Source organism: Mytilinidion resinicola (genome assembly GCF_010093595.1).
Source record: "Mytilinidion resinicola strain CBS 304.34 unplaced genomic scaffold BDZ99scaffold_11, whole genome shotgun sequence".
NCBI lineage: Eukaryota > Fungi > Ascomycota > Dothideomycetes > Mytilinidiales > Mytilinidiaceae > Mytilinidion > Mytilinidion resinicola.
Genome location: NW_022985447.1, coordinates 489,019 through 512,908, shown reverse-complemented (window position 1 = coordinate 512,908; position 23,890 = coordinate 489,019). Strand labels below are relative to the sequence as shown.

The following is a 23,890-nucleotide window of genomic DNA, read 5'->3' as shown; positions in this document are numbered from 1 at the left end:
TAGTGACGCCAGGCTAGATCCTCTCGATGACAGCCTCCGCGACGAAATAGATGCAGACAACCCTGAAGAACGTGTTGGGGAAAGGCCACAGGAAAATTTGGACTCGGAGCTGACGCAGGAGAAAGAGGAGAGGAAGAGAGAGCAGCGAGCGAAAGAAGCGAGCTCAGAATCCGAAGCGGAAATTGAGTGGGAGGCAGAGAGCGATGAGGCCGAAGAAGTCGAAGCTGAAAACGCCAATCCCAACTGCTGCGTGTAAGTGCCATTTGTGGGTTGTGGTGAAATAAAAACCTAATTAGGGGCAGATTTTGTGGAGAGGATGAAGAGCACGATCCAAGCGAAGAGTTCGAAGAATACCTGGCATGTGCAGTGTGTGGGAATAACAGTGCGTATTTCTGCCGGCAAGGCTGTTTGCGGATCGGGTAGCTGACATAATTTTGGTTCCTGCAGCACATCGGCAATGCGCCCGAAACGCTGGTACCTTTAAGGCCGATGGCGGTAAGCCTTTGTTTACTTCGACCATCAATTCATCCAGCATATTCGCTAACGCATTTTTAGACGCGGAGCACTGGCGGTGCCCGACCTGCGTAGAAAACGGGCTTGAAGGAGACACCAAACACCAAGATGAGGAGCGGAAACGCATCATCGCTGAACATGCTCGGAAGATAGAGCAACAAGAGCAGGAAGTCAAAAAGCAAAAACAGCGTGCTATCGATGCCTACAACAAGAAGAAGGCCGAGGAGGACGCTGAAGCGAAGGAGGCTCGCGAACGCGCCATTATGGAGTATGAGAGGAAGAAGTCGGATGACGCGGCAAAGGCCAAGAAGCAGAAAGAGGATCTTATCTTCCAGCTCGATATGGAGAAGGAAAAGCGGGAAGATAAGGAGAAGGCCGAGTGGGAGACTTTCCTTCAAAAACAGAAGGCTAAAGATGAGGAGGAGAAGGAAAAGCGACTGCTGGAAGAACTGTCCTTTGCCGAAATATTGTACGGCGTAGACCACACTAGGACCTTAGATATACTCGGTAAATTATTCGATGTACTAGTAAGCCAAGGAAGACGCTTGTCCGCGCAGGAAGTAAGTCGCAGATTGGGAGAGGCTAAGTTGAAGGCCGAGGTCGAGGCATACCTTCAAATGCAGGAGGAAGACAGCGAGGATGAAGATGAGGAGAAGGTCGAGGAGAAGGCCGAGTTAGAGGCTCGTCTTCAAAAGCTGCAGGATAAAGAGGAGGAGAAGGCCGTGTTGGAGGCTCACCTTCAAAGGCTGCAGGATAAAGAGGAGGAGAAGAAGGCTAAGAAGAAGAAGCTGGAGGAGGGACGAGGACTACCGTTAAGAGACACTTCGACCGTTAGACCGGAGCGGACGCTCAACACCAAGTTCGGGGGCACGGTGCCTGGGGTCGTCTTACACAACTTCAAAGCCAAAGAGTTCGACGAGGTGGACGTCATCGAGGGCGAAACTGTCATCGTCGTCGCGCAATCTAATCCAGAATGGGTTATTATAAAGCCTATCGGTCGCTTGGGAGGCCCCGGCTTGGTTCCACTGTCCTATATAGAGATACAGGACAGAGCGACCAGACAAGCCGTTCCCGATTCCCAGGAAGCTATCCAGAGAGCTGGAGTGCCAAATGTCGTGGAGTGGAAGAAGATGAGTGCCGACTACGTGAAGGGCACCATTTCGCTTGGCAAGACAGCCGACGAGAATGCAGAGAATCTCACCGGTGACGAAACCCGGCCAAACATGAACCGACTACCTCAGCAGCCGGCGCAACAGCCACGGACAACAGCGCGCGACATGGCTAGAGGAAGTCAAGCCGAGCTTTCTGAGCGCGAAAAGAGGAAATTGCAGAAGATGGAAGAGCCGTTCAAGCGGATAGAACGTGACAATACACTTGGCGGTACAGCCCTTGTGGGTACAGCTGTAAGTTGTTACTTCACTAGCCCTCTTATGTATGTGGTACTCATCTCAAAACGCAGGGTAAACCATCGTCCAGCGCGAATGTAGAAGCCATTCCTCCAACTGTCTTCGATCATCTGGAAGAGCATCCAAATCCAAAAGCAGAAAACGAACATGACACAGACGACGGACCTCTTCTCCGCAGTTACACCGTGAAGCGCATTAACAGGCTCCTCCCTAATAGCGAGTACACCCTCGAATTAACTCGTGACTACCTAGACGACTATCTACTGATAAAACCTGGTCTCCTGCCGTTCAACCTTAAGTCAAGCAAGACTACGAGGGTGCACTGTAAAAACATAGTTGAATGCAATGTCCATTGGAAACGTCCTAACGAATTCAAGATCGTTGTATTAATTGAGGGCGAAACGAAAGGGTATGATTTCGAGGCACGGGATTACGAAGAGGCCGAGGAGATTGTGAGCGACATTAACAGGAGGAGATTTAGGCGGGAGTGATCAAGAATGAGATCTTATTGCCTGAGCCTGATGAGTTCAAATTGGATCTGCTTGTACTAGATGCTGCCGAGCCCCATCGACTCCAGCACTGGCCCTTCAGAACAACAGCCTGGTATCATGTGGGCCAGCTACGCCGGATGCAGCAGTGATAGCGCAACGGAGCCGAAGCACTTCACCCAGGAAAGCCGGTTGATCCTACACTATGATACGTGCTTCCTCTTCTTTATCCTCCGAACTTCGGTTAAATTGAGAAACAGCAATGCTGAGGCCTCCTAGCTTGCACTCTGTACAACTACGAGCCACGCTCCCGGAAGAGCTCGGTTTTTGGAAAGGCGATGTTCTCGTTGTGCTGCGGAATCAGGATGACGGGTGGTGGGAGGCAGAGGTCCTTGGAGTCGGAGGGACAGGGCTTACGCCTGGTAATTATTGGGACGACTATGAGGGCATAGTAGGTTTCGTCCTGTCTATATGTGCCCTGAGCGTAATGCCTATAGCTGTGCCGAGTAAGCGTCCGACACAAATAACGAACTGACCGCAAGACTGTCGAAGCAATCTGGGCCTTGACATGGAATGATTGCATCGAGTGCCGTCGTAGGCTCTGCCTCCTCATCGCATGTCTCGACTCTCCTTCAACTGGTCTGGTATCTTCCCATCAGATGCATGACGTCTTTCTGTTTGTCGTCAATCGACTGCCATTTCGGCCAACGTTCGGGATCCAGCGAGGCTTCCACGTTGGATTCAGAGCTATTTGCTACCGTCTTGGAAGATGGTGATAGGCTAGAGAAGAGAGGGGAAAAGAAGAGAAGAGAGGAGAAGAGAGGAGGCTGCATGAGCTGGACTCGTCTCTAACAGCAGCTCAACCGTCATAATCAACGAGATGGGCGCTAAGATGTTGCGAGATATCGATTTGCTCCGGCCATTTTCCTGGTCAACACATCCACCGACACGAAGGCAAATTGCAGACTTAACGCGAGTGCGAACGCCAAAGCTCCAGCACAGCCTACCTGGCGTCAGGCCTCTTCCAGTCTACCGCAAGATCCTGGGCGTCTTAGCTGAATTAACCTATTGAAAGGACCCGAAGACCGAGCCGGCATTAACAGAAGGACAGTGCGCTGTATAAGGAGGATTTCGATCCATGGAAAGGCTATTTTGAAGTAATTTATTGAACGCCACCCGCAAACTATCTTTCTCCGAAAAGGTTACAGAATACGCGTGTCATACTCATAGTGGGGATCTAGAAGATGCGGAGGTTGACTGCGGAGGTTGACTCAAGTGAATTCGCCGTGGTTGACGAGCTGGCATTGATGAACGATGCCCCTCACTTGTCCTTTCTTTGACACAATCACATCCCAGTCTATACATAGACATAAGTACTCATCGCACCAGAGACGATGTTTCAAGGCATCCTCGCGTACCGAACGTGACCCGAGAATCCGGCATGCCATTCCAGCCGGCATTCCGACTCGCTCGGGTCGCTCGACGGCACTGAAAGGATTCGCGGGGCTGGAATCAGCCTAGAACAAGCAACGGTGATCCCAGCGGATGGCGATGCAGACGGCGCAGACGCCGAGATGGGTGGGTGACGCGGGGGCGGTGGAAAGAAAGGGAGTCGAGGAAACGCAGCACAGTGCGACCCAGGAGATTGATGAAGGAGGCTCGCATCGGGCCAGTGTTTGAGCGTCAGCCACAGCGAATCGCGCGCTCGCCAGGCGCCGGACATGTCACACCAGCCATGCAGTCGCTCGACGAAAGGCGCACAGCAGGCTGTGACAGCGCAGTGTGAAGAGTAGAAGGGTTGTCTTTGGCTCTCACCATGCGAAGATGGCGCCGGTGGGAGCAGCGCTTCAAGAGGGTTGAGCAGCGGGTCAGGCGATTCTGGGCTAGGGAAATTTCACAACCCTTGGCCCCCTTCACCCCTGCGGCTGGCGATCTCGGCGTCAGCGCAAAAGCCTGGGCCGCTCCCGCTGCCCGGGAGTTGTTTCGTGTTCCTGGCGGGAGGAACGTGGCGTTTTTAGCATTTTCCGAGGCCGTGGTGTTTTGCCTGTTCCTGCAGTAAGGAACGTCAAGGGGCAGCAAGCGGGATATCCATTGGCTACTCCGTCCTCCGTAAGCGACTAACAGCTGTAAGAAACAGCCTCCAGCATCACACTAGGAAATACTACCGGCTTCGCGCTGGCGCTGCAAAACAACCCGCTGTCTGTTTCGTTTGCTGTGTGCCTGGCGAGACCCCTGACGGTGGCGCATGCAGGGCTCCAGCTGTTTGTTGCATCGTCAGCCCGCTAAATAACCTCGCTCACCTCCCCATCTCTTTCCTTCACCACTCTCTGCCTCACTCTTTTCGGGCATTCAGCTTCAGGTACAGGACTACCGCTCCCCTTCTTGTTCATCACTTCAGTCACTCATTTCTTCTTCGCGAGTCTGAGACTCCGACCACACTCATTACCGCATCAGGAAATATCGCGACCCCTCACAGTAACCTGACCAAAACGAAAACCGTCTTATCTGCTCAACATGTATTCTGACCTCAAAACTTCGGCCGTTGCCATTTTGGCTGGCCTCGCTGCGACCGCCACCGCTATCACCGGTCCTGGCGATTTCTGCTACGGCCCGTACTTCTCTATGTACAATCGCGGCGGCAAATCCATGAGCTACCAGAGACTCGATCCTGCTATCAACCCTGGCGTCGAGTCGCCTCATTTGCACTCGTTCGACGGCGGCAACAATATCGGCTCGACCTTAACCACCGCCGAACTACAGGCCAGTACCTGCACCACAAACAGGATAAAGCAGGACAAGTCCATCTACTGGAACCCTACCCTCCACTTCAAGAACGATACGGGCTTCTACCTTGTGCCAGAGATATACAAGAAGGTCTACTACAAGTACGGCGACAACGACGTCACCTATAAACCCGACGTGTTCCCCAAGGACTTCATGATGATTGCCGGAGAGTCCAAAGCCCGTAGCGACGACGACATGGTAGCAGATGCTGGCGTGTCATGGGCTTGCCTGGGTGACAACTACAGCCGCATCGGTGACAAGCCTGGATTCCCGTCGGGCTTCACTTCTTGCACTGAGGGATTAGCTACCCAGCTGACCTTCCCCTCGTGCTGGAACGGCAACCCCATCAACCCCAAAGAGCCCAATGCGCACATGGCTTACCCCACCGGGCCAGGCACAGGTATCGATAAGTGCCCCACTGGTTTCCAGAAGGCTCGCTTCCCTGCTATCTTCATCGAGTTCTGGTGGGATGTCACTCCATTTGACGGCTACTACACCAGCGACGAAACCCCCTGGGCGCTGTCCAACGGCGATCCCACCGGCAAGGGCTTCCACGCTGATTTCGTAAGTTTCTATTGATCTAAGATACTCTATCATCACTGACATCTTGAAAAGGCAAATGGCTGGGAAGAAGGCGTCCTCGAGAAGACCATTGGCGCAGATGGTCTGCAGTGCGGTTGCGGCTGCGGTAATGACGAATTCAACGCATTCTTCGGCGAAGAAAACGTCAACCAGGACGGCTCTGCGGACTTCGATGCCTGCTTCGCTACCCCGGAATTCCCTGGCGACGATGTTGAGTTCCTGGAGAAGCTTCCTGGCTGCAATCCTCTCCAATACGGCCCTGCGCTAGCTACTGCCGTCACCGGAGCCGGCTGCTCTGCTACTGCTATCAGCACTCCCAAGGCCACCTACGCCAGTGCTGCGACATCTCTTGTGGTTGTTTCTACCGTCTCGTCATCTGCTGCTTCTTCCGTTGTGTCATCTGCGGTTTCATCCGTGTCGTCGTCCTCGGCTTCATCCGTTGCCGATACCTCTGCCGTTTACACCTCGACATCCGTCCAAGCAGCTGATGTCAGCTCGACCGAGTCCCCCGCCAAGCTCAGCCTCAGTCTCCCAGGCAAAGGTGTAAGCGAGGCCACTACCACCTCTGAGGGCGCCGCATACAGCACCGGAAGCGCGAGCTTCGTTTTTCTTTCCGAGACCGGCAGCGCCCCAGCCAGCGAGACCACCGTTGCGGCCGTCCTGTCCGGCGTCGTTCCTGGAGGCCCTGAGGTTCCCTATAGCGCATCATCTCTCGCTGTAGCCAGCGAGACTACCGCTGCGGCCGTCGGGTCCAGCGCTGTTCCCGGAGGCCCTGAAGTGCCTTATAGCGCATCATCTTTCGCTGCGGTCTCAACCGCAGCGGCCGTTCCTACCTCACCATCCGAAAGTGGTTGCAAGGCACCCGTCTATGTCACTATTACTCCCACTGTCTATGTGACGGCCGGAGCAGTCGGCACTGGTGGATGTGCCGGAAAGCAGACAGTCTACACCACCGTGACCAACACAGAGACGGTTACTGTAGGGCCCGGCACGGGTGGCTACAAGCCCAAGCATCGCCGCCATTTGGCGGCGCACTTGCACAAGCACTAAATGAGCTCACTTGTCCAAGTTTCTAGCGTTTCAAGAGGATATTTGGGAATGTAAGCAACGATCTTGGTCTTGACCTACCATGTTGGTTAAGTAGCAGCTGTGTCATGCATGTCTGGGGGTTTGGTTTTACGAGGCATGGCGTACCTGAGGGGGAAAGCGCCCGACGTTTTATGCGTGGCGCTTTGGGGGTTTCCAATTGTACATATATATTCGATTCGTGACCGATGTTCGGTCGGACTTGATCCTAGAGGCTATTTGTTGGATCATGCAGGGCAGTAGCAATCAAAAGATGTCTAACACACTTCTGCATACTCTAGTTGAAAAATTGACTACGGCACAAATTTGCGGGGTCCTTTTTTGTGAGGCCTGGTTCTTCTGCGATGGGATCAATCTGGCTAGTCTGAGCACGACGTTGGCAGAAAGTCATGCCCTGTTCACGCCAGCCAAATATCTAACATAGGTGATGGGGTTATTGCGGCGGAGGTAGTTATTGAGGCTAGTGCATAGACTTTCCGTACGTAGTTAGCGCTCTGCTAAGCGAGGAAAATCAACCCCTCATTCATCACCAATCCTCATACACCACAAAGTCGCGATGCTAGACGCGTTTTCACGCGTTTAAATTTAACGACCAATATGCCTCGTTGGCCTCGCGCGCCTGATGCAGAAGAGCCCCTACAGTTAGCAATCACTGCCTGGTGGACGAACCTTTACCAGAACCGTGAGGCGTGTCCAATAGCCTATGATGTCAACCCGAATATATTCCGCAACCGCCTGAACGGCAAAACCCAACCACACAAGCTTGCTTACTCAAATTAATACCGAATTACACCGGAGGGCGAGGCCTCAATTGTCCGCTATTGTATATACCTCACGAGCACTGGATTCCCTTGTCGATACCGTGTTATCCGTACAATTGTGACCAAATTACTCCACTAAGAGGCTGGCCCTCTGCCTGAGTATACACATCTCGATCTGCTTGGCAAGCGGTGGGTATATACGTTTCTACTGCGGCAGGACGAGCTGCGCCTCTGCCATGTCCGGTCGCTCGAGCTCGAACGCGCGCTGGTAAATAATGACCCCGAATAAATCCTGCGCTTTTTTAACAGCTATACAAACGCCCGCGCTATGTACAGTATCGCGGATCAGGATGTATGGAACGTGGACGAGACGGGCTTGAGCAGATAAAATAGCACGTACAAAGCAAACTACAGAGGCAGTTGCTGAGGCCCTACAAGCTAAGGAAGCGGAACACGCCGCGCAGCAGCTTGCGCAACAGCAATTAGGTGCGCTTGAGCATGTCGAGCAGCAGTTAGCTACTGCTAAGCAGCGAGTTAGCGAGCTAGATGCTGCTGCACGAGCTGCTAAGGCCGCTAAGCAGGCAAAGGGTGATAGCAGTAGTGATGAGACGCGGTAGAGAGCGATGGCAGCACGGAGAGCGAGGACAACGACGTATAACCACTCCACCAAGTTATTCGCTATATACGGAAGCTCCATACAAACGTAGAGCTTCAAAAAACCGTGAATATTCCTTCTTTCAGTGTTATTCTGCGTGATTGTGTGTGGAAATGCTTGGTGTCATACAAACTTTTGGTGTTCGCGGCACTAAGCTACATCGACTTAGCCTCAATAACTACCTCCGCCGCAATAACCCCAGCACCTACGTTACAAGTTGGCGTCCTCCGATTGCGCGTGCCCCAACATACGGAAAGCCACAAGCCGATGGTGACTTTAGGCATAACCGCTTAGATAGGCCGACCTTACCTGGTCCGATCCATAGTCGGTCATCCACTCCGCAGCTTGATAATACCCCTGAATCCAATGGCCCAGCGGACCAAATCCAGCCCCAAACTGGTGAGTAACCTCGTGCGGCAAGATATAACGATGACCTCTCCAGCATCGGAAGTGATATGGAGGAAGATGTTGCGTCTGATCCCAGTGATTCAAGAAATCCCACGCTCGGATCTGATACCGCGCATAAAGGTTGTTGAGCAAGGTGAGATAGCCCTGATCTCCTGCTCCCCTGCTCGCAAACGTGAGGTGTTGGATGAGCGATCCAAGGGTGTGATCGGAGGCCCAGTCTTGCGGAGATGAAGCTTGAGAGCCATAGCTGTGGCGGATATGTTCGATAATATCTGTGAATGCCAGACTGTATACCGGCCTATCAATCCGTCTGTGCTATAGAGATATGAATCCAGAAAAGGAGTTCTCACGTGCTCACACCTCCGCCCATGGAGTATCCAGCAATGATTACTTTTTTCGGCACCATGTCATGATCATGCATGGCAGCGATTGCGTCGCCGAGAGCGGAGAAGACGGCGCTTTTCATCCCATTCCACATGCCCAAGTAGAAGCAGTGGACTCGATTCCCGTTAATATGGACCGGATATGGAAAATCCCACCAGTTTGGGCCCTTGCCATCGGTCCACAGGTTCTTATGAATCTCATCATCTGCAGACCCTTGAAAGGCAATGACGATTGTCTCGTGGTTGTGCACGAGAATAGCTTTGCGGAACTGATTGATGCCAGTGTGGATATCAATGGTCGTTGAGGCAGGATTCATGTAGTGGTTGCGAAGATCGTTCTGCAGAGCAGTAACGTCTGGAATTTGAGAGGCTTTCCATACTATCAAGGCAGCATGTTTGACATCGTGCCAATCGCCGGATCCGGGGTTGAGTTGTACGAGAGGCATGATTTATCGATTTTGTTAAGGTTCCAACAAATCTCGCAAATATTCTAAATGAGCAAGCGCTGTGGCAGCAAACAGAGACAAGAAATCGTACTATAAGTCGTTGCCTTCGTGGCGTACCGAGCGCATGCGGGCACTGCTTCGTGGAGGTTGGTGCCAAGAGGCTAGAGCCTAAGGGGTTTGAGAAGTGGTTATAAGACAAGAATTTGTTCAACCACTGGGGACACTCTGTTGGGACTTTACCCCGCACTAAAGAACAGGGGTTACTTGTCCGCTTACTGAACATACAATACAAGGAGGGTCGCCTGAGCGGGCCACCCGCCCTCCCTGCAACTTTTGGTGGCTTATAGTCGCATCCATACTCTTTTCGTAGATGATTACTATAATGCCACCAAAAGCTGCAGGGAAGGTGGCCCGCTCAGGCGACCCCCTTGTACAGTAGTACAATATAGTGTTAAGCAAGCATTTGAAAAATCACAAACTACGTAATGAAGTTACTAATCTCCCACCAGGAATCTCCCTTCGCCGGACCTAGTGTGCGGTCTTCAGAATGACGATCCCTTGAGCACCATCAATCATCAGTCCCCACCTGGGCACCCACCACCACCACCCACCAAACTATGCAATGCGAAAAGTGGTGATAACAGGCCTCGGTGCTATCACGCCGCTCGGGATAGGCAAGCCTTCCTCGCATCTCCCCCCAATATAAACCTAACAATATTTCGAAACTACTGCTGACGTTAAAACCCCAGGTGTCCGCCGCACGTGGACGCGCCTCCTCGCCAGCTCCAGCGGCATCGTCTCCATCGGCGCCCGCAGCCCACAGTTCGCAGTTCTCCCGAGCCAAGTCGCCGGAATCGTCCCTGAGGGCGCGCGCGCAGATGGCGGGTGGAACGCTAAAGAGTGGTTGAGGGCTGGGGTGCGTTCCATTCCTGACGCTGTTAAGGGGTTCACATGCTGACCGGATCAACAGGATGAACGGAAGATGGCGAAGTTTGCGCAGTATGCTATGGTCGCGTCGGAGGAGGCGTTGGCGGATGCAGGGTGGAGTCCTACGGCGGAGGAGGACCTGATGGCGACGGTATGTGAAGATGGGCGTCACGTGACGTTCATGATTTTTGACTGATTGGGGGTAGGGGGTGTACATTGGGTCGGGGATTGGGAGTTTGGATGATGTTTATGATACTACTTTGGCTTATGATAGGGGGGTAGGTTTTCACATTTCCAGTCTGTTTGGAGACGCGCATTCTAACACAGTTCAAACCAGGGCTACCGCAAAGTCTCCCCCCTCTTCGTCCCACGACTTCTGATTAACTTAGCCGCTGGCCATATCTCTATGCGCTACGGCTTCAAGGTCTGTCTTTACCACCCCACTCTCCCTCTCTGTTTCTTTAACTAGCCCTCTTACTTAAACCCATCTCCAGGGCCCCAACCACGCCACCACCACTGCTTGCACCACCGGCGCCCACAGCATCGGCGACGCAGCCCGCTTCATCAGCTTCGGCGACGCAGACGTCATGGTCGCGGGCGGCGCTGAGTCTTGCATCCACCCGCTCGCGATTGCGGGTTTCGCGCGCGCGAGGAGCCTGGCCACGGCCTGGAACGATGCACCGCAGCTGGCGTCGAGGCCGTTTGATAGAGAGCGTGCTGGGTTTGTTATCGGGGAGGGTGCCGGGGTAGTTGTGCTTGAGGTGCGTATGCTCCTTTACGATTTAATGAATTCTTGACCACAGATTGGGGATGATGCTAATGCTTTCATGTAGGAACTCGAGCACGCAAAGGCCCGCGGTGCACGAATATACGCCGAATTGACCGGTTACGGCCTCTCGTCTGACGCACACCACATGACCGCGCCGAGGGAAGATGGACAAGGGCCTTTTCTAGCCATGAAGCGTGCGCTGAAGCACGCAGGCCTCAAACCAGCTCAAGTTGATTATGTCAACGCTCACGCAACATCGACGCCTCTGGGTGATGCAGCGGAGAACAGAGCGATCAAAGACCTACTATTGGGAGAAAACGGCAAAGCCAAGGCGTCAGAAATCAATGTAAGTAGTACCAAAGGCGCAATTGGACACATGCTCGGTGCTGCTGGGTCGGTGGAGGCGATATTCACTATTCTGGCACTGCATCACGTGAGTTCAACCTCCACCCAATTTTCACTTCTCTACTTACATAAGCGAAGAATTCTCTACCACCGACGCTCAACCTCGATAACCCTGGCGATCCTGCGGATGATTTCAATTGCAATTACGTCCCGCACACGCCGCAAGACTGTCGAGTAGACGTCGCGTTGTCGAATAGCTTCGGCTTCGGCGGCACGAATGCGAGTTTGTGTTTTAGTAGATTCAAATGAATCCAAGCACCAATTCTAAACAAACACATCCAAGCTAAGTATGCGCACCTAATTAAGCAGGAGGGGAGCACGCAAACCCCACGCGTGAGCACATTTACCCCGCCTATCGAGATAAGTTCGTGATTAGTGAGACGCGAGCGCGAAACTAACCCCACCACACTTACAATGCTTCTTTCAACAACATCCGGTGTCCCGCGATTCTCTAGACTGTGCTCTGTCTTCTTCTCTCTTTCATGTCCTGAGCTGGAGCGTACCTAATGTCCATTCCGCACTCTCGTTGAGAAGTCTTTGTAGCCACGATGGTGGATCTAGAACTCTCCCCTCCTCCGACCCCCGCGGAGGCTGCTACCGCGGCGGAGAGACGCGGGCTAATGACTGGCTTCTCGAAGAAGGCAGCAGTGTATCATGGACGCGTGCCGTATATTAGCAAATTACCGTTCTCGGTGGTAGCAGTAATCATAATTCTGATACTGGTTAATTGCCTGGTCTGGGGTGGGGTGGGGATTGTGTTGGTACGTGCAAGAGCTCCAGATTGTTCCCCTTTGGTCGGTATATACAGGATGCTAATATATGAGTTGTAGCATTTCCATGGGTAAATCCCCCCTGCGCATAATGGATGATAGAAAGGCATCTTGAGACTGATGTTCTGTAATACAGCGCCCTCATCTCCACCGCAATCCTCTCCTACACCCTCGGTCTCCGCCACGCCCTCGACGCCGACCACATCTCCGTAATCCCCCTTATCCCTTTCCTCTATCCCCCACCCCCATCCCTCCCCTTCTTACCCCCTAAACCCCCTTTCAGGCAATCGACCTCATGACCCGCCGCCTCATCGCCGCCAACCAACGCCCCGTAACCGTCGGCATGTTCTTCTCCCTGGGCCACAGCACCATCGTCATCATCACCTCCATCACCGTCGCCGCCACCGCCGCCGCCGTCTCGCACTCCTTCTCCGCCTTCTCGCGCGTCGGCGGCATCATCGGCACCTCCGTCTCCGCCGCCTTCCTGCTAATCCTGTCTGTCTTAAACATGTACATCCTGTACAAGCTCGTCCGCCAACTCCGGCTCATCATCAACAGCGCACCGGGGACGGAGGAGGCGTTTAAGATCCAAGGCGGGGGTTGTTTGTTTCATTTGTTGAAGAAGATGTTTAAGTTGATCGACCGACCGTGGAAAATGTACCCCCTCGGCATCCTCTTCGGCCTGGGCTTCGACACGTCGTCCGAGATCGCGATTCTGGGCATCTCGAGCATCCAGGCCGCGAAGGGGACGAGCATCTGGCTGATCCTGATTTTCCCGCTGTTGTTTACAGCGGGCATGTGTCTGCTGGACACGACAGATGGCGCACTGATGATGGCGCTGTATACGAGCACCGCACTGGCACGGGATCAGATTGCGGTGTTGTATTATAGCATTGTGCTGACGGTCGTGACGGTGCTGGTGGCGCTGGTGATTGGGATGGTGCAGGTGCTGACGCTGGTGCTGAACGTGGCGGAGCCGAGGGGGAGGTTTTGGGACGGGGTGGGGAGGGTGGGGGAGAGGTATGATGTTGTTGGTATGTTTGCTCCTGCTTTACTTTTCTATTTAGTAGAGGTAGTGGTTGTGCTAATGGAGGACAGGTGGTGTGATCTGTGGCTCTTTTGTAGTCTTCGGAGGGTTGAGCGTGTTGCTGTATAAGCCGTGGCGGCGGCGGGTGGATCGGAAGAGGGGGGCCAGGGCGGAGTTGTTGGGGGTGCCGCAATATACGGATACGGAGGCGACGGGGTCCGAATTGGAGGAGGGGAGAGAGGGGGGAGTGATGCAGAGGAAGGGGGGAAGTGGGGCGAGAGAGACGATTGTTGATCTTGATATCGAGGCGGTTGGGGGACACTCTTCGAGAGCGTGATGGAGTATATGTGTCGAGAGGATCATAGAATCGACTGTTGCTAATAGTTGGAAGAGTGGCAACCGAGTTCCATGCTTCATTCTTGCGAATGCAAGCTAGTCGTCGTTGCTGTTGCTAATTCGGTTGCCCCTCTTCCTCAATCCAGATTTGGACGGTAAGTCCAGCTCCTCAAGATCAACTCCTGTGGCGTCTCCACCATGGAGTCGGACATACCGCGAACGGCGTCGGTCTTCTTCCTCGTACACTTCCCGCGGATCTAATCCACAAGCTTTGAGAGCCTCACACCACTCTTCCTCTACTTCCCACATAATGGCGTAGCTAGTCGGTGTCCATATATCATCCGGGTCTGTTGGGTCTTTAAGGCTATAGTGCCACATATGATAGATGTCGGCGCCGGCACGAATGAACAGTTCGACCATGCACCAAAGCGGAGGTTCTTCATGGTTGAATATTCCCGTGACGGGCACTTCGGTGCTGCTTTGCATTTTGGTGTCGCTCTCTTTGCCGCGATATTGCTCTTCGTTTTCCCTCTGCCGGTTCCGTTTTGCTCTCACCATCTGCCAAATGCAGAGCATGAGTTCAGACCAGCCACAATTACAGGAGGTTTGTTGCAAGCCGAGTCCGGCCTCCAACATTACTTCCAAAAGTGCCAAACTGCGGGCATTGGGTGCCAGGGGAGTACTGCATATATAGGGACAACATGAAAGATACGCTTCAAATACGCTCACCCCATTACCTAACAACCACTTAATCCACAATTTGAGCGCCTTGGCGTCAATATTACAGTTTCCCTTTATTATCTGGAAAAAGGTATTGCAGAGAAACCTGTCCCAGTCCGAGTAATCACAGCCTGCAAGCTCGAGTTTCAGCGAAAGCGCAATCAAGGAATGTATGGAGTCTTCTGACAGCTGCGTCACCGATCTGAAGCCTAAGCGGTCATAAGGCAAGCGTAAACTATGCGCAAGGGCGTTTCCTCTATGGTAATCACTCTGTGTAGAATCGCTTCCTGCTGAAAGAAGGTATTGAGCAACGCAATATTGACCGTACGCGATGGCCCAATGTAGGAGCGTCCACCCATTGCTGTCTTGGTCTCTCGGGCTTGCCATACCATCCATGAAAAGTTGCTGAATACCTGGAATATCACCATCGCAAATCCTGCCCCATATCGGTTCATCCCGAGATATGATAGGGAAAGTCTTCATGCAAGGAGCCATTTGATAGTATCCCCGTTGGTCCGGCGCCGAAGAGTAATGGATTGCAATTCCAGGCTTGGCAAAGAGTGCCTGCGATGGGTAGAAGTGAATCGTGATCATGAAATCTGTTGAGCCCTCGGATGAATAGGCCCGCCTTTTTCTCATTGTTTTGATTTCAATGGTCAATCTACCCACACGCCACATGAACTGCCAGCTTTTTTGGAAGGTTTGGAACACAATCGTCCGTTTGGATCTTTGTAAGCCTTTATTCGATGAAGCCGTGGTGTCATCGGTCGGATAGGAACGCTTTTTTCTCGAGAAGTCTTCTAGAATTTCTGTAAAACGTTCGTCGACGCGGGCGTTCCTAGTTTCAGGATGCCTGTCGGTGTCTGATGGGAAGACGTGCGCAGAAGCCGTGTCACGAGAGAGTTGGGTGCTGATATCCTCAATCATCGTATTCGCTCGGCGGAGAAACGCCTCGTTTTGTCTTTGATGTTTGCTTTTGCTCTGCTCGAGGAGAGACGGGAGGATGCTACGCAGTTGAGCTCGAACAATACGTCCTAGCATATCAGGATTACTGGCAGAAATGACCGTCGCCGAGTCAATAGGGTTGCGTCGTGTGTTCAAACCCTCGACGGCGCGCAGTATCTGTGTTTGACCTTGGGCGAGATGGGCTGCGCCTGTGTCGACTAACGTGCGTGTCCCCTCTATAGCCATCAGTATCTGAGTCTGAGAATCTCGAATGACTCCGGTATTATTCGTGATTCCTGATAAAGTCTGGATGACTTGAGTTTGGCGAAGTGATTGCTGTGCTGCTGCATTGTCGTAAGCAATGCGCTGATCATCTAGGTTGCCTAGGATTTGACTTTGAGAAGCTTGAATGGCCCCAGTATCGTTCGTGATGCCTGACAGAGTTTGAGTGATTTCCGTTTGGTGGAGGAGTTGCTGGCATGCCGTGGTTGCGTGGGCAATGCGCTGATTGCTTAGGTCGCTCAAGATTTGAGTTTGAGAGTCCCTAGTTGCCCTGCTATGTTCTGATAGATCCTGAGATATGCGATCCTGCTTAAGGAATTGTTGTTCGACCACCTGACTCGTACTTTCTAGCAAGGTATGAATGGTGTGGTTGTCTTGCCGAGTCTTGAGTTGATGAATACTGCAAAATTATTAGCATTCCCATAAATTGACAATGGTAGCCGCAGCGCTCACAGCCCAACGATTTCTGTGGCTTGAATTATATCAAGCTTGCGGCGATCAAGCCTTTTGGTGGCGTCTTTGATCTTTTTTTTGTCGAAAACCCACTTAACCTTTGCCGCCAGACTAGGCGACAAGTCCACAGGTAAGATGCCCTTCAGAATGTCCATGTCATCCCGAAAGCCTTGGATGGCTCTAGTGATAGTTTCGGGGAGGATTTCGAACTCTACAGTCGCATTCTTGGATTTCGCGAACTCGTCGATGTAGTTCCGGAGGCTTCGAATGTTCGACTCTGCGTCTCGAAGTGCTATGAAAGTGTCAGCAAGAGCCAAAGCCGCGTACCGATACAGGGATTACCATCTCGCAACGCAACGATATCCTTTTTGGCATCCTTGATCTCGCAAAGGAATCCATAAGCCTTCCGACTTAGCCGCAACGCTGTATCAGCGATCTGAACAGCGCCTGCAGCCGCTCCGAAAATGGATATCGGGTCGGCCATGAGTGTCCGTTTTAGCAAGTTAGGTTAGAAGAAGAGAAGATGTGGAGAGAGGATAGAAGAAAGAAGAGTGCTGTGCTAGTACGGCACAGCCCACTTTCGACTACGGCTGGAGATGCAGCCTTGGGAGACAAGGCTGAATATGCAGCTTGGAGCGGCAGCACCAACCCGCGTCCACGAAGACGAACGAGGCAGAAAAGAAAAATGAAGTGGACGCATGATGACGCTGGGAAAGCTTTCCGGTCAAAGTACATTGAATATGATGATCGAAGGTTGAAGAGCGTAATGTGAGTAGTACTGTTGACAAAATTTAGGTGCGGTAACAGTCTTCGTGTTTTAGTGCCCCCTTCGCGATTGTCTATACCTGTATTAGAATTTAGGCGAGGCCGAACACTGCCTGCAATGACTATGCAGGAAGAGTGTCGAGGATGTGAGTTAAAGGATGGCCGTCTGATGTTGAACTGAGATCGGCGGCGGTATCGGAGGTAACAAAAACTGGAGCAATATCCACCATAACCATCATGCGAGCATCTCGTAGCAGCAAAAGTCCGTTCTAGATCAAAGTAATACTTTTTCATAACCTAGATGCTCTCCTCGTCTCTATTAGACACTCCAAAACTATGCAACGGCATTCCGCCTTCTGGTATATTGCAGTAAAAATAAAACACAACCTCAGTCTCCGAGACGTCATGGTTGTAAGAACGCCACACTTTTATCAACTTGCAGCAATCAATGCTACATAGCTTACCACCTCCTGACCGATCAAGCCGTCTATATTAACGCCAATCAAAAAATTCCACTAAAAGATGCCCGAAGACAGAGAAGAAGTCCCACGACGACGCTCCTTTTCACCTCGACGAAAACAGCTGTTTCAAGCTCCCGTTCGCCGGCGATACCGACGGTATCCTCGCCACCTTCTCATACCGGATCTCGCCCTCGACAACGCCCAGTTCTGTCCGGGAACTCGCGGCGCTCTTGAGCGAGTAGTGGCTGAGACTAGACGGCGCCGTGGTGCCCGCGGTGAACGGCATGACGAGATCGATAGAACGGGAGCCATAGCCTTTGTACGACGAGCTATGCGGGTTGTTGCGGGGCGGCAGGGGCCGGTTCGAGGGCGTGTACGGCATTGACATGCTCGCCGACGAAGCGGGCGTGTGCGACAACGAGGGCGCCGCGCTCATCGTGGCGTGGGAAGTGGAGGCGCGGCTGTAGCGGGGGCGGGACGGGCGCGTCGCGCAGGTCTCGGTTTTTGCGGCTGCAGACTGGAACTGGCGAAGGTACCGCGACGCCTCTGAGTCCTGTCCCAGCTTTTCGTCGCCCGAGTTGGCATTGTCGTCGGACGAGAGTTCTGAGAAGGCGATGGAGGAGCGCTGCGAGCGGGGCGCGGTTGGGGAGCGCGGTGCGACAATGTCTCGGGTGGGGAAGTCGTCGAATGAGAATTGGGAGTAGGGCGTCGGTGGAGGCGAGTAGTCTATTGAATACGACACGACCTTTTCGTTGTCCTTTTTTCGACAGCTACAACAGAGTGGGTCAGTAAATGGTGTAATCGAGGGAATATTTGGCCTATCATACCTCTCCGAGCAATATAGCACTGAATTATTGGGGACGATAATCTGCTTTTCGCAAGTCGTGCTACGGAAAGAAATCAGCATGAATCGCTTCGGCATCGATGGAGTCTAACTTACCAGTACTGCAAAAAACTCGAGGCCATCACTTCCTCGTCCTCAGTGTCGTCGTCCTTGTGGTGGTGGGCCTTGAGCCCGCCTTTATGGCCGCCGTACGAATGGGAGCGTTTGGAGAGAGGGGCCGGTTTCGAGGGGCGAGCATGGGCCGGCAGCGGCTTTTTAGAGTGGTGGGCGGAGCGGTGCTGAGTCGCCATTGGATTGGAAAGACGGTGAGAGGTTTATAGGATTGGGTGCGGTTGGACTGCGAGAGTCGCGTCACCGTATCAGAGGCAGCGTGCAATGATGCTCCCAGCAAGGACTGACGCCGGGGGAGAAGCGGTGACACAGCCGCAGAGAAGTGCTGATGTGCTGATGGCACTACAATGGTGGCGGGTGGTGGCAGGGCGTAGGCCGGCTTTGTTCGAGCCCTTATCGTGATTCCCTGCAGGAAGAATTTAGCCAGGAACGGCGCACAGAAGAGAGCCCGCCGCCGCCGAATTGCGCCTGGTTATCCGGCCTGGCGATATCCACGTTGGACGAGGTGCAGCAGCGGGGAGACTCGGAGGAAACGTACACCTACGGCGGGGGGTGCGACAGCGGAGTGCACTCACTTCGCACTCGGATATCTCGTGCAACACTCTCTTCTACCACGCCGACGACGATCCCGACCTGATAAGCTTTATGCTTTGGCGACGCTGGACGAGCCGAGGGCCTCCTTGTAGCGGCTTGCGACGGCTGTCGGGCTGCGCTAGAGAACAGGATGCCGTGTCAGCTAGGGCTGGCTGGGGCTGGGGCTGGGTGCTGAGAGAGATCGTTGCTGGGAGAACGATGGGCAGCAGCGAGGTCGGAGCTGTGTAAGTGTATGTAGTGGGTGCGGATGATGTGTGCGTGGATCTGGGAGGCCGGGAGCGAGGGGTCGGCTCTATATATCAAGTGAGGGGACTGCAATATGTATACAGTCACGATAAGCTCGAGCCGGGTCGCTTCGTGGTCGACGAGACGATGGCGAGGACAATGGAGCCATCGCTATCATCGAGCACACCATCGCCGAATAGCGGACTTCCATAAGAGCACAACCCCACCCGCACTCTCCACAGAAGCTCCGTCGACCCCTTCCCACACGCAGCAGCATGACCAGTCGTCGATTCAGCCGGCGCATCACCTCCCCCGAAAGCAGCCAGCCCCTCAAAGCTGGACGTGCCCGCCAGCATGGTGTTGTGCATAAGCGGAGCGTGTGGTTCCCTGCAACGAATCACCATCGCCACTATCCCACGGGACCATACGTTGAATCAGGTCCACGCGTTGGCAGTTGGTTCGTGACGGTACCGAGATGGTTCGTTGTTCTAGAACTATGGGTGCATCAGACCCGTACGCGTCGTCCCAGCGTGCCAGTAAGCTTTCATATGAACTGCCGTGACAGTATTGTATTACCCGGACGTACTATTTCGGTTTTGTATTCAGTTGCTGTTTCAAAAAACTGGAGCTTTAAGAGTTTTTCCGTCAACCTGAAGTAACTCAAGTGGGGAAAGCTGCCATCAGTCGAGCACAGCTTTAAAGAAACCAGCCGGTTGGAATTTTCTGACTGACCCACGTGTCTGTTCCGGTTGCTTTGGAGTCACCACCAACCAACAACTCCGGCACGCTTCACGCCATTCTCTTTCCTCTGCTTGCAATTATGCAATCCATGCCCCCAAAGCGCAATTTGATAGGCCACATTTCCTACCACCGGATTACCGCTTGCAGAACGGACAGCAGAGCCTGCAGGCGCTGCATCAGTCAATCAATTAGAATTTGAACCGGTCTCCCCGTTCCTGGGAGCGAGTGATAGTCAAGATCCGAATCGGCGCTGCTGAATAGAAGGGCCCATCCTGCAACTCGATTGGCACCATGTCGAAGTCGTTGTCTGCGAGGCCGAAATTGTTCCGCTCTACCACAATACCAGTAAGCTGAGAACATGTGTAAAAATAGGGCCTTCTTTGTGGCGAAACGGTGAGACCCACTGCATGCGTTGACAAAGGCCTCGAACGTTTGCTCGTTGCGTACAGCTGCGGCAAGGAGCACCTTGAGAGACGGTCTGATGTCGAACAATTCGCTCAATGTGGAGACCAGTGGCAAATGTAGTCTTTTGTCGTAAGTCTGCAGAATTGTCTCAACTTTCCGCTGTTTGAGCAGGTTTAATACTGTGGGGAAGCCTTACGACATCTGCGGCTAGAACAACGTCTAGTTTGCCAAGTCCGTAGTCTTCTTCAAATGTTTTGGCATCAAGAGGGAAGCCCCATTTCAGAGCCGCGCACTCCACAGATGTGGAAGACGCGCTAGCGTCTACTCCATTGATGAATACGTTATCTCTCATCGAATCGACGATGGATTCGTCGCCATCGGTAGCTGTCACCCGGGACGCTCCCAGATGTTTGGCACATAAGATAGATAGCAGCCCTGTTCCAGCGCCTAGTTCAAGGACGTTTTGCCCTCGGACTATGCCAATCCCCCCAGATGTACTGAGGAACTTTCCCAAATGAAGACCAGATTCCCACGTTCGTAGTCCGGTGCTTCCAGAAGAAGCAAGAACCGAGCGAGATTCAAGGATTGTCACCGTCCGCTCATCCGGCACTTCATTGCTACCCGGACTGTTCGGGAACGCGTACGTCACGAACACGCGCTGTTGAGCTGCAAAAGCTTCTGATGGTTGCTTCGAACTGAGAAGAGTAGCTAGATGAGAAATCAGATCTTCTGAGATCTCCTATTCGCACTCGATGAAATTGATCATCAGTATGTACATATTGAAGAAAAGCGTGTTTAATATGCGTGTTCTAAGGCGTGCATGGAGACTGGGTATGAGGATGCAAAAAGAAAATGGAGGTAATGGCGTACTTCCTCCTCGGGATCCTCAATTGCGGACTCGATCTTGCTCACAAGACTCTTCAGAAAGCGGACTTGATATCGGTCCGGCGGCGATGACTGCAACTTGTCCCGATCAATGAGATTTTCGTAGATCCACGCCTGCGTATCAGCAGTCTTGAGAAGCGCACCATCTGGCCATCTGATGTGCTCGATTTCGACCAACTGCAGATACTCTCGACGTAACAGATCCAGCTGCCTCTGCTGCGAAACCGATGATGCCATAACGTGATGAATCTCGCGATGCCCTCGTGGTGGTGTTGCTGCGGGGCGCAACGGTTGGCGTGAAGTCCATGCGATTTCGCTTAGCAGCCCACTGCCAAGACTTGAATTTACCGATCGCACCTCCTTCATCGAAAACCCACCGACGACGCCTCGCTGCTTCACGACAACCCCATCTCCCAACCCAGCAGAGAGAAGGATACAGGTACGACAGTCCATTGAGCATCTCTCCCTATGTTTGGCTCGCCCGCACCGCCGTGCAGACCCGCAGGACCCCGAGTACTGACGACCTGGATAGCGAGTCTCATTCCCTTTCGCCCAGCATGTCCGACTCCCAAGTGACTCTGCGCACGCGCAAGTTCATCCGAAACCCGCTCCTCGGCCGCCGCCAGATGGTTGTGTAAGTGCCTGGAATCGCTCTCCGACGTTATCTCAAAGCCGCGGAAGTCAAGTCTAACCCGCTACAACAGCGACGTCCTCCACCCCAACCGCGCCAACGTCTCCAAGGACGAGCTCCGCACCAAGCTCGCCGAGCTGTACAAGGCCAAGAAGGACGAGATCTCCGTCTTCGGCTTCCGGACGCAGTATGGTGGCGGCAAGAGCACCGGCTTCGCCCTCATCTACGAGAGCAACGAGGCGATGAAGAAGTTCGAGCCCCACTACAGACTAGTGCGCGTCGGCATGGCGAACAAGATCGAGAAGGCTAGCAGGCAGCAACGTACGTCTCACCACCCCCGGGATGGCAATGAGCTCAGAATTGGATGGTGGACATGCGCTAACGTCCCTCTCTCCAAACAGGCAAGCAGCGCAAGAACAGGGGCAAGACAATGCGGGGCACGGCCAAGACAAAGGGAGCGTCGAAGAAGGACAAGAAATAAGCGGCTGGCTGATGGCGGTGGCAGTGGAGGCGGTCTTTCGAGGAGAGGTGGTGGCGGAGATGCGACCACGACGACGGCGGGACGGGACGCGGAATATCGGGCATTTTGTACATCACCGTACGCCAAAAAGCTCTGCTTGCGAGGCAGTGGTGTGGGTGGCGAGGCAAGATGGATGGCGTTCATGCTTCATTTGTCTACTGATCCCGGCCTTTGCATAGCATCAAATGGACTCTTCTTTCGAGATTGCACCCGATAGCCATCGTTGTTTTGCGATGCTGGTGTTTTTTTCTGGCATCACATGAATGTCTTTTAATCTCTATCAGTGTTTCAAAGCCATGAACATGTAACTCCCAGTTACAGCGCCCGCAGAACACATCACAAAACGCTTGAGGTGAATTTCGAACATGCTTGAAGGTATGCAGTAAACCCGGAAGAAGTAGTACATGCAATACTCGCCTTGCCTCGAACCTCACCTTCACATCTGGTCAAACACAGCAGAAAACTGGAAGACCCTACGCACGCCAAGAGCGTCAAGTGTTACCACCCCGCCTCTGTGAACTGTAGGCTTCTTATTACCTTTGTAGGAACGAACGTCAATGGTCTGCTATTTATACCCAATATCAGCGTTTAACGTCTTAAAAACTTCAACAGCCGCCATATCACGCTAATCCTGTCGACCAGACCCGTTCCATCATCTCCTTGACTTACACGTCTCACTAACGCGCTACGGCTGCCGCAACATGAATGTTTAGATGTGATTGAGTTGACCTCTTCAAAGTTGGTGTTTTGATTGTCTACTTAGACTATTGCCGATGCATAATTCTACTATTGCCCTCGAGTAGAGTAGTCCCGATTGCAGACAGCAAGTCTGCCGTTACCAAATTTTCCGTTCCCAGCTATGCATACAAGCTACACCAGCAGCTCGTATCAGAAAGCAGCCATGACACCATTACCATAAAACCATGGCAGTACCATACCATACCATGCCGAAAACCCATACCTACCAACCAATCAAACACTTCTCCCTCACAACTCATCCCCCTAACCACTCATTCCCACATCTCTCCCCGTCTCAACCTTCCCCTCAACACTCTTCACCATCTCCTCCGCATTCTTAATCCCCAAGAATCTTGCCGGCACCCCCCTCGCCGGCCTCGCCCCAGCCCCATCCCTCGCATACACCGGCCCGACATAGCACCCCAAACTCCCACTCCACCTCACCCCACCCGCAACAACCCTCTTCACACACTTAAAAGCATACGAATCCCTGTATCCCAGCCCGGTGCCGGGATCGCGATACCACGCCGGCAGTCCCGTAATCACGCACTTCAGCTGCTCCGGCAGCGGCAGCGCGGAGTTCTTGGTCTTGTAGTGGCTGGGCTGGATCGACGCGAAGGAGAGGGCGTCGGCGGGGGACCAGGCGAAGAGTGGGGTTGTGAGGGCAGCGAGGGCGGCGGGGTTTTTCTTGGTCGTAGCGGTGGCGGAGGTGCGGGAGTTGGCGTGGTAGGGGGGCAGGTCGTCGAAAGAAGGGAAGGCGGCGAGGGTGATGAGGGAGCGGAGGGCGAGGTCGATGGTTTTCTTGGGGACCGGGGCCGGGGGTG

At 53.2% G+C, this 23,890-nt stretch overlaps 11 protein-coding genes across 11 annotated transcripts in view; 5 read left to right on the top strand and 6 right to left on the bottom strand.

Moving 5' to 3' along the window:
- Positions 1–1,379: 1,379 nt before the first annotated feature.
- On the top strand, positions 1,380–1,682 carry BDZ99DRAFT_340777 (uncharacterized protein; the record flags this gene model as incomplete). Its single annotated transcript, XM_033714365.1, has 1 exon — positions 1,380–1,682. A coding segment is annotated over one exon (303 nt), but the record flags the coding sequence as incomplete, so codon positions are not given.
- Positions 1,683–4,756: 3,074 nt separating this feature from the next.
- On the top strand, positions 4,757–7,123 carry BDZ99DRAFT_463723 (uncharacterized protein). The gene is made up of 2 exons (XM_033720134.1): positions 4,757–5,755; positions 5,807–7,123. The coding sequence occupies exons 1-2, from the start codon at positions 4,922–4,924 to the stop codon at positions 6,821–6,823; spliced, it is 1,851 nt and encodes a 616-aa protein (XP_033575828.1). The 5' UTR covers positions 4,757–4,921; the 3' UTR covers positions 6,824–7,123.
- Positions 7,124–8,219: 1,096 nt separating this feature from the next.
- Positions 8,220–9,612, bottom strand: BDZ99DRAFT_463721 (uncharacterized protein). The gene is made up of 2 exons (XM_033720133.1): positions 9,034–9,612; positions 8,220–8,969 (listed from the first exon to the last, which is right to left on the bottom strand). Exons 1-2 carry the CDS (start codon positions 9,510–9,512, stop codon positions 8,552–8,554), a joined length of 897 nt encoding a protein of 298 aa, XP_033575827.1. The 5' UTR covers positions 9,513–9,612; the 3' UTR covers positions 8,220–8,551.
- A 484-nt stretch (positions 9,613–10,096) lies between these two features.
- BDZ99DRAFT_499236 (ketoacyl synthase domain-containing protein) lies at positions 10,097–11,896 on the top strand. The gene is made up of 8 exons (XM_033723644.1): positions 10,097–10,186; positions 10,262–10,428; positions 10,483–10,590; positions 10,646–10,717; positions 10,777–10,863; positions 10,934–11,200; positions 11,273–11,641; positions 11,692–11,896. The coding sequence occupies exons 1-8, from the start codon at positions 10,135–10,137 to the stop codon at positions 11,860–11,862; spliced, it is 1,293 nt and encodes a 430-aa protein (XP_033575826.1). The 5' UTR covers positions 10,097–10,134; the 3' UTR covers positions 11,863–11,896.
- Positions 11,897–12,033: 137 nt separating this feature from the next.
- BDZ99DRAFT_418322 (NicO-domain-containing protein) lies at positions 12,034–13,570 on the top strand (the record flags this gene model as incomplete). Its single annotated transcript, XM_033716851.1, has 5 exons — positions 12,034–12,374; positions 12,444–12,454; positions 12,520–12,592; positions 12,667–13,417; positions 13,482–13,570. Coding segments are annotated over exons 1-5 (1,137 nt in total), but the record flags the coding sequence as incomplete, so codon positions are not given.
- A 94-nt stretch (positions 13,571–13,664) lies between these two features.
- BDZ99DRAFT_463719 (uncharacterized protein) lies at positions 13,665–14,456 on the bottom strand. The gene has a single exon (XM_033720132.1). It carries the CDS (start codon positions 14,380–14,382, stop codon positions 13,843–13,845), a length of 540 nt encoding a protein of 179 aa, XP_033575824.1. The 5' UTR covers positions 14,383–14,456; the 3' UTR covers positions 13,665–13,842.
- Positions 14,457–16,274: 1,818 nt separating this feature from the next.
- On the bottom strand, positions 16,275–16,606 carry BDZ99DRAFT_369369 (uncharacterized protein; the record flags this gene model as incomplete). Its single annotated transcript, XM_033714790.1, has 2 exons — positions 16,275–16,438; positions 16,489–16,606. Coding segments are annotated over 2 exons (282 nt in total), but the record flags the coding sequence as incomplete, so codon positions are not given.
- Positions 16,607–17,340: 734 nt separating this feature from the next.
- Positions 17,341–18,673, bottom strand: BDZ99DRAFT_41135 (uncharacterized protein). The gene is made up of 3 exons (XM_033716614.1): positions 18,313–18,673; positions 18,200–18,259; positions 17,341–18,142 (listed from the first exon to the last, which is right to left on the bottom strand). Exons 1-3 carry the CDS (start codon positions 18,504–18,506, stop codon positions 17,476–17,478), a joined length of 921 nt encoding a protein of 306 aa, XP_033575822.1. The 5' UTR covers positions 18,507–18,673; the 3' UTR covers positions 17,341–17,475.
- A 1,402-nt stretch (positions 18,674–20,075) lies between these two features.
- On the bottom strand, positions 20,076–21,414 carry BDZ99DRAFT_389894 (uncharacterized protein; the record flags this gene model as incomplete). The annotated part of the gene is made up of 4 exons (XM_033715661.1): positions 20,076–20,218; positions 20,292–20,427; positions 20,489–21,031; positions 21,121–21,414. 4 exons carry the CDS (start codon positions 21,412–21,414, stop codon positions 20,076–20,078), a joined length of 1,116 nt encoding a protein of 371 aa, XP_033575821.1.
- A 320-nt stretch (positions 21,415–21,734) lies between these two features.
- On the top strand, positions 21,735–22,274 carry BDZ99DRAFT_337769 (uncharacterized protein; the record flags this gene model as incomplete). The annotated part of the gene is made up of 3 exons (XM_033714320.1): positions 21,735–21,811; positions 21,882–22,129; positions 22,210–22,274. Coding segments are annotated over 3 exons (390 nt in total), but the record flags the coding sequence as incomplete, so codon positions are not given.
- Positions 22,275–23,043: 769 nt separating this feature from the next.
- The window catches only part of BDZ99DRAFT_499232 (YL1-domain-containing protein), a 2,732-nt gene continuing 1,885 nt past the window's right edge, over positions 23,044–23,890 (bottom strand). The window contains exon 2 of the mRNA XM_033723643.1: positions 23,044–23,664. Within this exon, the coding sequence (XP_033575819.1) occupies positions 23,331–23,664 (334 nt within the window). The 3' untranslated portion in view covers positions 23,044–23,330. The remainder of the gene's footprint in view (positions 23,665–23,890) is intronic.

Coding starts and splice junctions, on each gene's coding strand:
- BDZ99DRAFT_463723 (XM_033720134.1), top strand. CDS start 4,922: ATGTATTCTGACCTCAAAACTTCGGCCGTTGCCATTTTGGCTGGCCTC. Junction 5,756..5,806: donor AGGGCTTCCACGCTGATTTC/GTAAGTTTCTAT, acceptor CATCTTGAAAAG/GCAAATGGCTGGGAAGAAGG.
- BDZ99DRAFT_463721 (XM_033720133.1), bottom strand. CDS start 9,512: ATGCCTCTCGTACAACTCAACCCCGGATCCGGCGATTGGCACGATGTC. Junction 8,970..9,033: donor ATGGGCGGAGGTGTGAGCAC/GTGAGAACTCCT, acceptor GCCGGTATACAG/TCTGGCATTCACAGATATTA.
- BDZ99DRAFT_499236 (XM_033723644.1), top strand. CDS start 10,135: ATGCGAAAAGTGGTGATAACAGGCCTCGGTGCTATCACGCCGCTCGGG. Junction 10,864..10,933: donor CTATGCGCTACGGCTTCAAG/GTCTGTCTTTAC, acceptor ACCCATCTCCAG/GGCCCCAACCACGCCACCAC. Junction 11,201..11,272: donor CCGGGGTAGTTGTGCTTGAG/GTGCGTATGCTC, acceptor GCTTTCATGTAG/GAACTCGAGCACGCAAAGGC.
- BDZ99DRAFT_463719 (XM_033720132.1), bottom strand. CDS start 14,382: ATGTTGGAGGCCGGACTCGGCTTGCAACAAACCTCCTGTAATTGTGGC.
- BDZ99DRAFT_41135 (XM_033716614.1), bottom strand. CDS start 18,506: ATGGCGACTCAGCACCGCTCCGCCCACCACTCTAAAAAGCCGCTGCCG. Junction 18,260..18,312: donor TCGAGTTTTTTGCAGTACTG/GTAAGTTAGACT, acceptor TTCTTTCCGTAG/CACGACTTGCGAAAAGCAGA. Junction 18,143..18,199: donor GTGCTATATTGCTCGGAGAG/GTATGATAGGCC, acceptor ACTCTGTTGTAG/CTGTCGAAAAAAGGACAACG.